The following is a 13,672-nucleotide window of genomic DNA, read 5'->3' as shown; positions in this document are numbered from 1 at the left end:
TTAAGGGCCAAGAATCAGAAATATAATATTAGACAGAGGAGAGCAGTGCTTAAATGATTTTTATTTGAAACCTGAGGGGTAATTCCATCATTTCTTACCTGGGTACTCTTGGATCGTGCCACGTGCTGACACCAGTCTGAGTATGCAGAAAATAGACCTGGCCTTGCTGAGTCGTCCTTTGTTCTGTGAAGCCAAGACAAAGTAAGAAATGTAAGAACAAAAATGCAACACGAAAACTAATGAGTTCATCAATGTAAGAACAAAAGATGCAACATGAACACTCACAAAGACCAACGTCCCCAGTCTAAGGAATCAAAAGGATCTCACGTACAAGGAGAAGACACAACCCATTTTCCCAGTTTTCTGGAGACTCCTCACATTAAAAAATCTGATTTTCATACCATATCCTTCAGGTAGATCAGGAGGAGTGTGCAAGTGTGTCCTGCTCATGTAGTTCCTGTGCCTCTGGGAGCGGACCCTCCTCTCGGCCAGCCGGGGGTCGGCCGCCTGCCCGCAGCTCGCGCCGTTGGTGCCCGTGATCGGAGTGTTCTCGTCCACAAAGCAGCTCAGTGGCCTGCCCGGGCTGGAGTACTCGGATGCTGGCCTGGGGAAGAGGGGAACGTGGCACCCTGACTGGATGTGGGCCGTGGGACACCCCCTGCACCTCGGGGTTCCTCGGGAACGCTCTGCGGGAGCCGCTGCCGTGCCGAGCAGGACACCCCGATGGAGCAAAGCTGCTGTTCTGGGCTCACAGGGGTACACTGAGAGTCACACAATGTCACACAATGTCACACAATGTCACACAATGTCACACAATGTCACACAGTGTCACACAGTGTCACACAATGTCACACAATGTCACACAATGTCACACAGTGTCACACAATGTCACACAATGTCACACAATGTCACACAATGTCACACAGTGTCACACAATGTCACGCAATGTCACACAGTGTCACACAATGTCACACAATGTCACACAGTGTGCTGGGCTGGAAGGACCCACAAGGACCACCCAGTCCAACTCCTGGCCCTGCACAGGCCCAGCCCCAAGAGTCACCCCCTGTGCCCCAGAGGATCAGCCAAACCCTCCTGCAGCTCTGGCAGCCTTGGGGCTGTGCCCACTGCCCTGGGGAGCCTGTTCAGTGCCAACCACCTCTGGGGGAAGAACCTTTCCCTGGGATCCACCCTGAACCTGCCCTGACACAGCTCCAGCCATTCCCTGGGGGCTGCCCCTGTCCCCACAGAGCAGAGCTCAGTCCTACCCCTCCTCTGCCCTCACCACAAGCTGGAACTGCACTGAGGTCTCCCCTCAGTCTCCTCTGCACCCCCAAACTCTCTCCCCCTGCCTTCATGTGGCTCAGGAAGTGACCAGGCCTTGTTATTCCTTCTAGTTTGTAAGGAAGGTTTTTTAGAAGAGGATGCTGAAAAAGGGCTAAGCAAGAGAAAAAGCTGTTGAGAGCTCAAGTGCAAGAGGAACATTGAATTGTGTGATTTCATCTCTCAGTGCTGCTCCCAAAAGGATTTAAAATGGGTTAAAAGAGGATTGACAAGGTCACTTGAAATCCCCAAAACAAATGATACATTTTACATTTGTTTTTCTACTGTAAATGCGTCTGGAGCTTAGAATAGGTATTTTAACATACCAGGAAAAATAAAAATAGATAAATTAAAAAGCTGTTCAATCCCTTCACTCCAAAACTGCATGAGAGTTGGCAGTGTTAACAGTACAGATTATTTTAAGTCAAATATATCCATGCAGAGACCAGAATAATGTCGAGAATGGAAAAGACACTCTGCAGGCAACAGAGAGTCTGCAAAATCTGCAATGACACTGCCTGCAATTCAGGCAACAGCAGAAGTGGTTTGAGGAACAGCTTCACTACACACATCCACAGGTACCAGAAAAGGTGACTGAAATGGTTTTCAAACATGCTCTGTTTGGATCAGCTCTAACTATTCTGGGTTATTCATGGTCATGCCATGGACAGAGGCAATGTCTCACAGCTACTCAGGATATCCTTTCTTCAAGAAAACCAAAATGAAAAAAAATCAACTCAGAATGATCTTGTGAGTGAAATATTAGGCAGATTGAAGGAGTAAGATGCTAAAGAGGAAAGCATAACCTTGTGTAGAGTGACTTGGAGGAATGGCCAATACCCCTGGAGTCACTCTAGTGCTCAGCAAGCAAAACTCAGCCCATCCTCAGTGTCCCCAAAATCGCTCACCGTGTCGGTCGCTCCCACTGCGTCGTCCGCGTGATGTGATTTAAGTACTGGATCCTTCCAGAGGCAGTTCTGCGCTCCTCCCACCTGCAGTCCAGGGGAGATAAGGCAATGAGTGGTACTTCCAGGAAACCAGGGCACAAAATATTTCCAACATAAATGCCAGCTCAGGAAGACCTGCTCTGTTCCGAATCACGGTGGCCAAACGAGGTAACAGGAAACAACCGAAAGCTGAACTCTGAAATGATTGAACGTGTTCTCCCCTTGGACCCAGGCACATCATTCACAACATCACACCTTCATGTTCCATAACTGCTCGAGTTCAAATTAAATCCTAACAGCCACATAAAGGAACTTCTTGAAACCAGCACGTTTAATAATGCATTGAAGTTGTCTTGACCGCTGACTCCAACGAGTGCTTTCACGGCATCTTCACACACTGCTTGCTTTCATTAAAAAATCAGCTTCAAACACTGTGACTTTTTAATTATTATTAATCTGGCACTCCAAAACACACGAGGTTGGACGGGAAGCTTTGCAGTCACACAATTAAGTGAGCAGTATTTACACAAGGAACGTTTTGAAGTGAAGATTTGGAAGCATTTTCAAAAATGTTTTTGACTTATCTGGACTCCAAATTAACAAAAGAATGCTGTTTAGGGCTCAGATGCTAATCTGCATTTCAAAATTCATCATCTGAAACCTCAGTTTCCCCTGTCTTTACCTGCCAAGAATCCCATTCAGAAGGCCTGTGTTTGCTCTGACAGCACCAGAGCCTAAACCAGAGCATTTCCCTGTGCCCTCCAAACTGTTTTAGGTGATAATGATGTCATTAACTCTCCCAGGGACAAACCAGAACCCTAAACCTGGCCTTTGGGCAGGTAAATGCAGTGAGAACTCAGGCTGAGTGCAGACCTTTCCTGATCATGTTTTCTTCACTGTGATAAACACGGAATAAACTGTGACTCGTGTTTATCACAGTGTATTTATGATAAACAGAAGGCAGCCAGGCCCTGTGATTGCTACAAAACCACTACATGGATAAGCCAATCTGCTGCCTGGGATCTAACATTACATTAATTTCTCAATTTTAAAACTTGAAAGCCACGTTCTCTGAGTGTGTTTTTCAGTGCATTTGTTCACGTGAGCCACGTCCCCATTCACTGACAACTCCTGTGTGTGTCCCAGCTGGCTTAGCCCCTGCTCCTGAGTGCACAACTGCACAACTCCCGGGGCAAAAATAAAAATGAAGTGATTTATTTGCACACTGGCTTCTCCTTAGTGCAGAGGTGTGTTGGGTGAGCTGTATTTGTGTTCACATCACTGCTTACCCATCCGGTAAATCGTTGTCGAACAACCGACTGCAATCCACGACTTGTCCCCCTGTGCCTATTCGGTCCCTGGACTGGAGACTCACTATTAAGAGAATAAAAGGATTATTAAAATGATGATATCTGAATGCCAATGAGACAGTCACTTTGAAAGAGAACTGGGAGGACTTGGGAGGGCTAAGCTGAGCCATGCTCTGGATGGTTTCTTCCTTCTCACACATTAAAGATGGTCAGACAGAAACAGCAGAGAGAATTCCATGTATGAGAACATACATCTCAATTCAAAAAAAAAAGTCAGAATATTAAAAATGAAAGACTATCAGTGCAAGTTAGGGCAGAAAAAGAAGTGAAATCTGAAGCTGTCATTAACTTTTCTCCATATGAGGTGGACTCTGACACTTGAGTGGTGGCAGGAGGGGCTTCAGGGCCAACAGGAGAACTGCTAAAATAAGGAATTCTCTCTGGTTTTGACTCCTTCTTACGTGTTTTGGGTGCCACGTCCACGCAAACACAAAACCCAGGCAAAATTGAACTGCTAGAAGCACTGCATGTCTGCTTTATTATTTCTAACACCAGCAGTAAGAAGTCAAATGCAACCCACACAAAGCACCCTGAAAAGCCCTCACTGCCCTCAGCAAAACTGCTTCACTTGGGTTTTAATTTAACTTTTCTTTCTTTTTTTTAACCATGATTCATTGTAATGGATATTTATGCCTGAAGCTTTTGTACTGCAATTATGAAAACAAAGATTTATTTTTTATTTTTTTTCTTAGGCTGCCTTTGTTCCCAATATCACAATTTGCAAGTGTCCAATCTGATAATTTATGACACTCGTGTTCCTGCGGGGTTGGGGTGTGTTTTTTTTGATGTTTTGTTATGCCTTTAACAATAAAACAATTGCTTACAAAGCTCAAGACGTGCTGTGGCCCACATTTCTTGAGGTGGCAACACAACTGTCTTCAAGTCCTACTTGTAAATGCAGTGAAATGACCTTAACTTGGTTGCAACCAAACTTTGGGCAGGATCACAAAGCTTCAAAAGCTGGAGCAGAACGGGCAGCTTTTGCCTGAGCCTCCAAATTTTCAACAATCAACACATTTTGCAGCTTAGAATTCAAGAGACCAACCCAGGGAGCCCTGCAGTACCTGCTGCATTCCTGACCCAAAGGAACTCCTGGTCTAACTAATGTTACAAAACGACTTCTTGGAGAGAAAGACACCTTTAATTTCAACCAAATCAAAATTTAGATGATGTATTTATTCTGAAAGAACCCCACACACTGCAAGTTTGATTTGCAAGGTTATCATCTGCTGAAGGTATCAATTACATTTTAGTATTGTTTTCAAATCTTGCACAGTCTCTTAATTTAAGACAGTTTATCCTTTGAAGAACTGAGAGTATTTACAACTCATTCTACCTTCTTATTTATTTTTAACCTGGATTTCTCCCCCATCTAACCACTGCAGTGGAATTATCTAGTTTTACTCAGGCTCATTCACCCATTCCACAAAACTGCATTCATGAAGAAAGATTAAAATATAAGAAGATTAATAACGACAACTTAAATAAAACAAGACAGGAGTCCCTGGAATCTTCCCAAGGATGCATTAAATTAAAACAGGGCCATGATTGAGCAAACCTGACCTTTCTGACGAGAGCAGCAGGAAGCAGAACACACAGATTGGCTCTGGGTCTCTGCTGAAACCCCACAAGGTGCTTTTTTCTGGGTTCAGTGCCCGATCCAGCAGCTCCTGCTGCTCAGGGATCCCCACAGAGCCAGTGCTGCTCTGGCCACACCACTTTCTGTGGGCACAGCAGGTTAAGCCAACCTGTCAGTCCAGTCCATGCCTACAGTGCTGATTAGTTCTCTCACCAGTTCACTTCTCTCTCACCAGTTCTCTCACCAGTTCAGTTCTCTCTCACCATTGCTCACTGCAACAGCTTTGCCCCAGGCCTCCCATCTGGCATCCCAGCAGCCCTGAGCCCTTTCAGCTTTGGGGTGGGGTTTCTGGTTTGTTTTTTTCCTTTCCTGTAAGGAATGCCAGCATTCCCCAGCGCTGATGGCCAGGATGTGTGTTCCATACTCTGGAGGGCAGCACGGGAGCACGGTCCCTGCTCCCAGCACAGCCTGGGCCAGCTCTGCTGGCAGCTGGGCTCAGCCCCCTTTCAAAAGCAACCCCCCAACCAGAACCTCCCCCATCCACCCCGGATGCTCAGGGGACCAGAACACTGGAGCAAACCCAAAAAGCAAACCAAACCCACAACATAACACACCCTGCAAGAGAGGCTGGTTTATCCTTCACCCTTCTGTGCAAGTTCACGTGGAAAATTAACACTCAAGAACAGCCTGAAGTGTCAGCAGTGCACTGACAGTTCCACATTTCTACCATCATTTCACTCTCCTGTGCCACCACACTTTTATCTTAATGCTGTGCATGAAAATTGACATTCCTTTGCCCCACATCCAAATATTCTCATTAAGACCTTGCTTTATAAAAATAAAGGCCTTCCTTATCCTGACCAACTTTTGGCTGTGGCCCGTTAGAAACACTTCACGAAGAACTGAGAATGCACCAGAACGTTTATGAAGTTTTTTGTGGATATTTGTTTTCCAATTTGCCACCTTCTTTCCAATTTTTAAGTTATGATTCACACAATGACAAAGCCCAGCTACTGAGGTTGGTGACAGACTTGTTAATAAGCCGTGAAAACACAAGATGAATTGACCAAGTCACACCAGACAGCAATTCCCTCCTGTCACAGCAAGATGCTTCACCCTTTTCCAAGAAGCTCAGCTTTGCTGGGGCTCTCAGTGGCCAAGGATTTTGCAGTCAGTTTTCCATGGGGAGTTCAGGTTCAAACTGTCCCCATTCTTTACAGTGAAATAAAAAACCTCAAATAGGTTTTTTTATTATCTATGGTCTTATTTGCCCCAACACTTCTTATAATATTTTTGGTTTTGTTTTTGTTTTTTTCTGTGTGTGTGGTTTGAGCATTTTGGTTTGGATTTTCTGCCTTTTTTTTTTTTTTTTTAAATTCTCTTCATCCATACTTCCAAATGGCTCTGGCAGTAGACACTGAAGAATTCAACACAGAAAAATGACATCTATTAAAAGATGAAAAGCTTTACTTACCTACTATCTGCCCTCGGACAGTATCGTTGTCGTTTGGCCCAAGCTTGCACAGATCCAACCTCTGATCTACAAACGGAGGACACAAAGTGTAAATCCCACAATAAAACACCACCACGAGCTACCAAAGCATAAAACCCAGCAAAACCCCATTAACTGTCACAGTCTGCACATGCAAGTTTGGTGTGAGAGAGAAGAAACGAGTCCAGCTTACTTACAACCAGTGTCTTTAAGGCGGTTGATGGCATTTGAAAGAAGCCTCACGCAGCCCAGAAAACCAGCTCCCTGCTTTTTATGGATCTTCTTGTGATTCCACACGCTGATTGTTATTGAATCCGACTTCCCAATGTACCTGAAAAACGTGGACAAACAGCCCTGTGAATGGCACTCGCTGGATATTTGGACAATGCTCCAGAAATCACCTTGAGGGTGGGGGGAATTATCAACCACTCCATTCCAAACATCACACAGGGCAAGAGAGAGCGAGTCATCTGCAGGTTAGGATGTACACTCCATACTCTGATGGAAGGAGTTCCCTGGAATACAGACCAGTCTGAAAGCCTGGCTCTGGCAGGAGGCGTTCAGGTGACCCAAAGTCTGGGAAATCCGGATAAAACAGCGACACAGCAGGCCCAGGGCCGGCCCCTGCCACAGCTCTCCAAGCAGCCACAAACATGCTCAGCCTCATGCCCTGCTCAGCCCGGCCACGGGGGATGATGGAATGCTGCTGGCAGCAGGGTCTGGGAGCAGGGGCAGCAGGGACAGCAGCCCAAACACCGGCACAGCAGCTCAGCATCCTCCTGCAGCTGCTCCTCCAACCCCCAGGAAAGCATCGCCCTCGCTCAGAGCCCTTCCCGGCACCCACACCCTCCCACTGGGGCCACATCTGCAGCCATCTGCAGAGTGCTGGGGGCTGATTTACCGGGAGTCATGTATGCTGGTGACATACATCACCCATCAGGAGCACGCCAGAAGGTTTTAGCTGAGATGGGCCACGTTTCCCCCTCAGCCCTGCTCGCGTGGGGCTGACTCCTCGCAGCATTCCCACGGCAAAACCTGGCCCTGCATCCCACTGGCCTGGGAAAAACCTGGACACTGCAGGCTGGTTTATTTGTGCTTTTTTTTTGTTTTGTTTTGTTTGAAGCTTTTGTTCTTCAGAGGCAATTACACTGTGAGTTAGTTTTTTGTTTTCAAAACTTCCAGAGGACAATTCCAAAACACTCCAGATAAATCAGCAATTGCCAATACTGAACTATTAGAGTTGTTTCAAGTTGAGGGAAATGAATTTGTAACTATGGCTTAGATCCCAAGAACTGCTTGTAGTTCTCCCTTCCCAGACCACAAATTCTGGCCTTAGTTTAGTTCCAAGTGCTTTTCTTTTTTTGTTTGTTTTCAGATGAAAAGTGATCAAACTCACTCAACCCATGCCTAAATACATCTCCCCATTGACTGTGGCTTGATTGGCTTGAAAGCATCTTAACATTTTCAGAAAGACAGAAATGATACTGTCAAGGTTGGCAAACCAAATAATTGAGCTAACTGTCGTGGCTTAAAATTCCAGCTGTGACCAGGTTAACACTTCTCCCATTTTCCCTTTCCCAAAAAGCAGGACTTTGACAACTCCTTTTTTTCCCCCCACCTGCAGAGACGAACTGACCCAAGGAGACAGAAAAGCCTGAAGGTTTCAAACAACCCCTGCACATTTTAACAACCACAACAACAAAAAACCCAAAACCCAAGCAAAACACAAACTTCATATAAAAAAAAAACCCAAGTTTTTTGAATAGTGAACTGATTGCACAATATAGGTCAGATTTTTGGCCTCACAACCTTGACAATGCCAATTTTGCGTAAAGAAACGAGATGAGGATGGGGATTCACGTGCACAGTCGCAGTCTACGATGTTTTATGTACTTAAAATAAAGTCTTATGAGAACAAATCAGGTGCACTTTAAAAAAAACAGAGACTTATCATGACCTGTCTTGAATTTTCCAGTTTTCCTTGTTGCTTTAAGAAAGTCAAAGGTAGATGGTTAAACACAATTTCATAACAAGAGCAGTTTGAATAACACGTAGAACAGCTGAATATACAACACAGTTTCCAAGAATCCCTGTTTTCAGGGGGAGGTTCCCTTGGTTGGGATGCAGGGAATTGCCATCCACACCAAGCAGGTGAGGACTCCACATCCTGCTACAACCTGCTCTGATTTTTGCATCCCAAAACCTGGCTGGTTCACATATTTAACAGGAAATAAGTGACACAAGCTGTGTTTTCCAAATAAAAATGGCTTTTTTATATATATATATATAAAGGAAGAAGAGAAATATTTAGTAACTTCTAGTTGGCTTTATAGCAAAATAATCTACATTTCTGCGTAATTTCAGGCATGGAAACCCCTGGTTGCATTTAGAGAGTGACGGTAGGACAAGCTGACATTTCCAATTCGTTTGGTGGGCAGAGTTACATTTGTTTTACATCATCTGGCAATAAAGCTCCAACATAAAAGCCTCAGCTAGGAATTTGATTTTTGATTAAAGAAGAATGTTCCAAAAAAATAAAAGTGCAACAAACCAAACCAGAAACAAAAACCACACCCCCCCATTTTGTTGGATGACTCTCTCTTCCTCCTCATAATTAAAGTTCTTGGAGCTTATTTTCCTTTTTTTTTTTTCCCCTCTGCCCTATCAGCAATTTTGATTTCACAGCTTTAGTGCTTCAACAGAGATAACAGGATTAGTATTAACGAAGCGGAAACACAGAAATTCAATTTCCATTGACATTTTGTTAAGTTCCATATTTTCTGAATCTGTAAAATCAGGGCTCTGGGTAAGAGCTGCACGTTCAGAAATTTCAATTTCCCTGCTCTTGGCACTCACACTTCTAAAAGGGAAATATCAAGCACATGTCATCCTGGAAACCTCTTAAAAATGTTTTAGTAAAATTTAAAACACAGGGGCAATTTTGCCTGAACAAGATTCTCTTTGCCAACGTGGTTTTTATTCTGGAGCCAATACACCCCCCAGGAAGGTTTGGGATCAAGTGGCTTTTCATCCCCATGGCATTGGATCCACTTTCCCTGAAGAGCTCAGCTCCCTGCAGAAAAATGTGGAATGAAGGGAGTGGAAAAAACATATTCCTGAAAAAACCACAGCTCTCCCTGCCCAGACACGCTCCAGAAAGAGGGAAAAATGCCCCATCAACAGGTATGAACTCGGAGCTGGAAGCCAGGATTTCCCTGTTTCTAATCCATCCCAGTTTTTCCTCTTCTCTTTTCCTTCTCCCTCATCCCTGGCAGCAGCTGGAGGGTGTTTGAGCTCTGGGATGGGCACAGGGGAACCTGTGGCTTAGGCAGGAGCAGAAGGCAAAGCTGCTGCACTTGGAGCTGCTTGGTGGCTCTTTGGGAGTCTAATCCAGGCTGGGATTGTCCCACCCAGCACTAAGGAGAGCTGTTGCCTCCTCTCCCTTGAGAAAAATCCAGGATCATTAGCAAGAACTAGGCAAAGTTGGAAAATTGGAGGGGAAAAAGCAATTGTGCCAGGGCAGCACAACAGCCCGAGGGTGGGAAGGGACCAGAGAGCACCAGAACCTGCAGTGAGGGGGTTGTGGGAAGGGGAGGAGTTAGAAGTGGAAGTTGGGTGAGGTTACACCTGAGAGGTAGCACAAAGGAGAGCAACAAGTCCATGCTGGAGCCTGGGGGTGAGGGTTTGAAGGGCACAGAGGAGAGACGGGAGCAGGACCTGGTTTTGGTGATCATGGCACAGACATCTTTTAGAGGTAAATGCGTGGTGTGATTTGGTGAGCTGGCAAGGCTGTAGGAGAGATCACTGAACAGGAGGGGAAGGAAGGGAAAAAGGGCATTTGTTCAGGTTCTGACCTGCTGGTTTAGGTAGTTTAGCTCTGAATGCAAGAACCTGGTTATTCCAAAGCTTTGAGGAAAGGCCTGAACACAACAGGGGAAACACAAACAGGACTGAAAAAAGGGCAGGGGAACACACCCAGGGCAAGCAGGGTACTCTACTGACACTAAACTACATCCAGACACCAACTATTTGGCAATTTCTTCCTGGAAAGCCTCCCAGATTCCCCCCATCAACACACACACCCCATCGAGGCTGGAGAATCCCAGCAACTCATCCAACCACTTCCTTTCACACCAAGATCTGAATTAAGAACCACATCAGGCAAACACCAACCCTTTTTTTGCTCTTTACAACACTGCAGAAGTGTTTTCAAAAAAAATTCTGATACAACAGAACATTTATTCTGCTGAATCAGGTTAGCAAGTCCCAAAATTCCACGGGAATTAGCAACTTAACTCAGACATTATTGCACAAACACATCCCAACAGCTCCACCTGACTGTGCCATTTGCATCTGCCACCACCTGACGGATGAGAGTGTTAATTAGCAGCATGTTAGTTAACCTGCTGAAAATTCCAGGCTGAGGACACTTCAATCAGCCCAACACAGTGGCAGAGACTGTGGTGTCCCCATGCAAAGCTGTGTCGTGAGGGAAAACATTAAGACATTTAAAATCCCTGTTGTTTTCAAGAATAACCAGAAAGATTGAAGTCCTGTAGTGCCTGAGGTTTGCCACGAGGGGCTTTGCAGTAGGATGGTTACTATTCCTTTGCTTCTCCCTAAAATAAAGGTTAATTATCTTAATATCTAGTGCAGATGAGAAGCTGAGACCTTACACTGGGTATATCACACTAAAGTCACCTTAAGACAAAAGCCAGGCAGTGAATTGTTGTACCAAAGAGATCTAAACTTTTACTGCTGATTTATTTGGAATAAGAGGCAAAACTATAAAAAGGGTTAAATGATTATGAAGAAAATTTGGAAAGGAAAAAGATTATTTTCAAATTGCAAGGCCTGACATAACTTTTACTTTGGATTAGAAATGCTGGATACACTTCTGTCACCAGGGAATTCAACAGCCAGCATCAAGCAAAGTAGTTTTCCCTCCATGGCAAGTAATTTCTATTGGGAGTAATACACTAATTAACCAAAACCTAATTTTTAAGGGATGTTCTTCCCCAAACAAGAAAATAATAAAAAACCCACCACCCACAAAAAAATAAAAACGCTGGGACAGCTACAGGATCCAGATACAACCATGGCCTGCTCTATAAAACCACCTAAAAACACCTTCTGTTCAGCCTTCCTTAAAAATCATAACCAGAAAGGAATTTTTTCCTAAAGATCTGACTATTTTTTTCCCATTACTCTGGTTGCACATCAGCATCCTCCCTCATTTCCCACGTCCTCTGCTCCTCAGTTTCTCCAGAAGGGAATCAAACCACTCGCCCATGGAGCACTGAGCATCCCTTACAATCCATTTGCTAAGTTTAATAACATTTTAAAAAATCAAATTAACTTAAATTTTTTGAAATATAAAGATCCATTCCTTCTCCACGAGCTTAAAACTTGTTTTATATCCATTTTTCTGATAAACACGAATTACAGTCTCCCATGCAGAACCTAAACCTGGCCTGGGTTTGGATAATAAAACTGTAATTCCATTATTTCCCTAAACTGCCACGGTATTTTGTTAAGCAGTAATGAAAATGCTCTGCATCCTGCACATTATGAACAATGACTTCACATCTTTAGCCTTGGCTATTCAAATAAAGAGTAGAGCAAGACATGAGTTTAAAACCAGGCCTTCCACATTCTGCTGACAGACCCACCAAGCTGCTTTTCCTCACCTGGAAAAGGAGGGGACAAGAAATTCTCTGTGCCCAAATAATTGATCTGCTGTAGGTTTGGTGATGGCCAAAGCTCACAGAAATAATGCTCAAACAGTTTTTAATAACACAGGATAGGGAGTGGAGCCAGGGGAATAAAGTCAGAGATCAGAACAGGAGAATATAATGAATTAAATGAATGAAAACAGTTCCCCAAGAAAAAAAAAAAGATAAAGAATAAAAGACTAAAAGGCAGGGAAAATAAAGCATCCACAAACACCAAGAGACCTACATAAAAATAGCAGCTTTAATAACTGGTATTATACAGAACAGTCTGTGCTTTCGGAAGACAGAGGAAAACCATGACATGCATGTGCCATACTGATCATACTGCTCAAGTGATGGTAACAGCAATTCCTGGTGGGAAGAACATTTGGGACAGAAAATGACAGAAGAGGAAACTGATACACAGAGAAAAAAACACTGCAGCACCACGACAGACAAAACCAGCATCGAGAGAAGAGGGAAATATTGTCAATTATTTGCTTCGTTTTACACAAGTGTTAACATGAAAAGATTACAATAAAATAACGCTGTGGTACATGGAAGGCAAGCTGCAGAAATCACTGCAGAAATCACCACCAGGAAAACACAGGCAGGGCTCAGATTCTGAAATGAGAAAGGGGAATTTTGATACAGGTATTTTTCACTCTGACCAATGAAGGCTGGGATCCTTCCCAGAGACACAGGACAGGACACTGAGAACACCTGACAGTGTCTGGGTGCTTTAGAGGATTTCACTTCAAACCTTGGGTTATCACTGTTACCACCTACAGGTCGTAATGCTGATTCCACTTGGGATCAAGTGTATTCTTCACAGTATCTGTAGAATGGCATTGGCCAGATCCGTCCACCACAACCTTGGCAAAGGGATCGGGGAGTCCTGAGGGGAGGAAAAGAAATAAGAAATAAAAAACAAGCCTGGCAAATGGCTCAGGATGCTCTGAAGCCCTGCATCATTGCACAGGGAATTCACTTTTTAATCTCTTATTTTGAGTTGCCTTCTATTCATAAATTTGTATTTAGTGAATGGGAACAACAGGACGTGTTAAGCACAGGGATGGTAAATTAGCAAATTATTTCACTGATGTGGACTGAGAAAAAGTTGTCTGAGTCAAACACATTGGGGAAAAAAACTGAACACCTTAAATCTTCCTAATTCAGGGTTAAATACAAAGCATACAAAGAAGTCAGCCAAAGGCAAAGAAAACAGATTTACATTGTTCCTATGT

The 13,672-nt window shown here is 44.1% G+C and overlaps 1 protein-coding gene across 3 annotated transcripts in view; it reads right to left on the bottom strand.

Moving 5' to 3' along the window:
- SMURF2 (SMAD specific E3 ubiquitin protein ligase 2) overlaps window positions 1-13,672 on the bottom strand; it is a 54,282-nt gene that overhangs the window by 16,350 nt on the left and 24,260 nt on the right. Inside the window, exons 3-10 of one of the 3 annotated variants that reach the window (XM_050318989.1) lie at window positions 13,215-13,323; window positions 8,669-8,698; window positions 6,909-7,042; window positions 6,694-6,759; window positions 3,560-3,644; window positions 2,232-2,315; window positions 402-604; window positions 99-183 (exon numbers count right to left, since the gene is read on the bottom strand). In XM_050318989.1, the coding sequence (XP_050174946.1) occupies window positions 99-183; window positions 402-604; window positions 2,232-2,315; window positions 3,560-3,644; window positions 6,694-6,759; window positions 6,909-7,042; window positions 8,669-8,698; window positions 13,215-13,323 (796 nt within the window). Of the gene's footprint in view, window positions 1-98; window positions 184-401; window positions 605-2,231; window positions 2,316-3,559; window positions 3,645-6,693; window positions 6,760-6,904; window positions 7,043-8,668; window positions 8,699-13,214; window positions 13,324-13,672 lie in introns of those variants that run through there. The other 2 variants (XM_050318991.1, XM_050318992.1) reach the window with 2 other exon arrangements.

Source organism: Myiozetetes cayanensis, unplaced genomic scaffold (genome assembly GCF_022539395.1).
Source record: "Myiozetetes cayanensis isolate MyiCay16 unplaced genomic scaffold, myiCay2020 scf22, whole genome shotgun sequence".
NCBI classification, from domain to species: Eukaryota; Metazoa; Chordata; class Aves; order Passeriformes; family Tyrannidae; genus Myiozetetes; species Myiozetetes cayanensis.
Note: the sequence above shows the minus strand (reverse complement) of the source record. Positions and strands in the feature narration are given on the sequence as shown.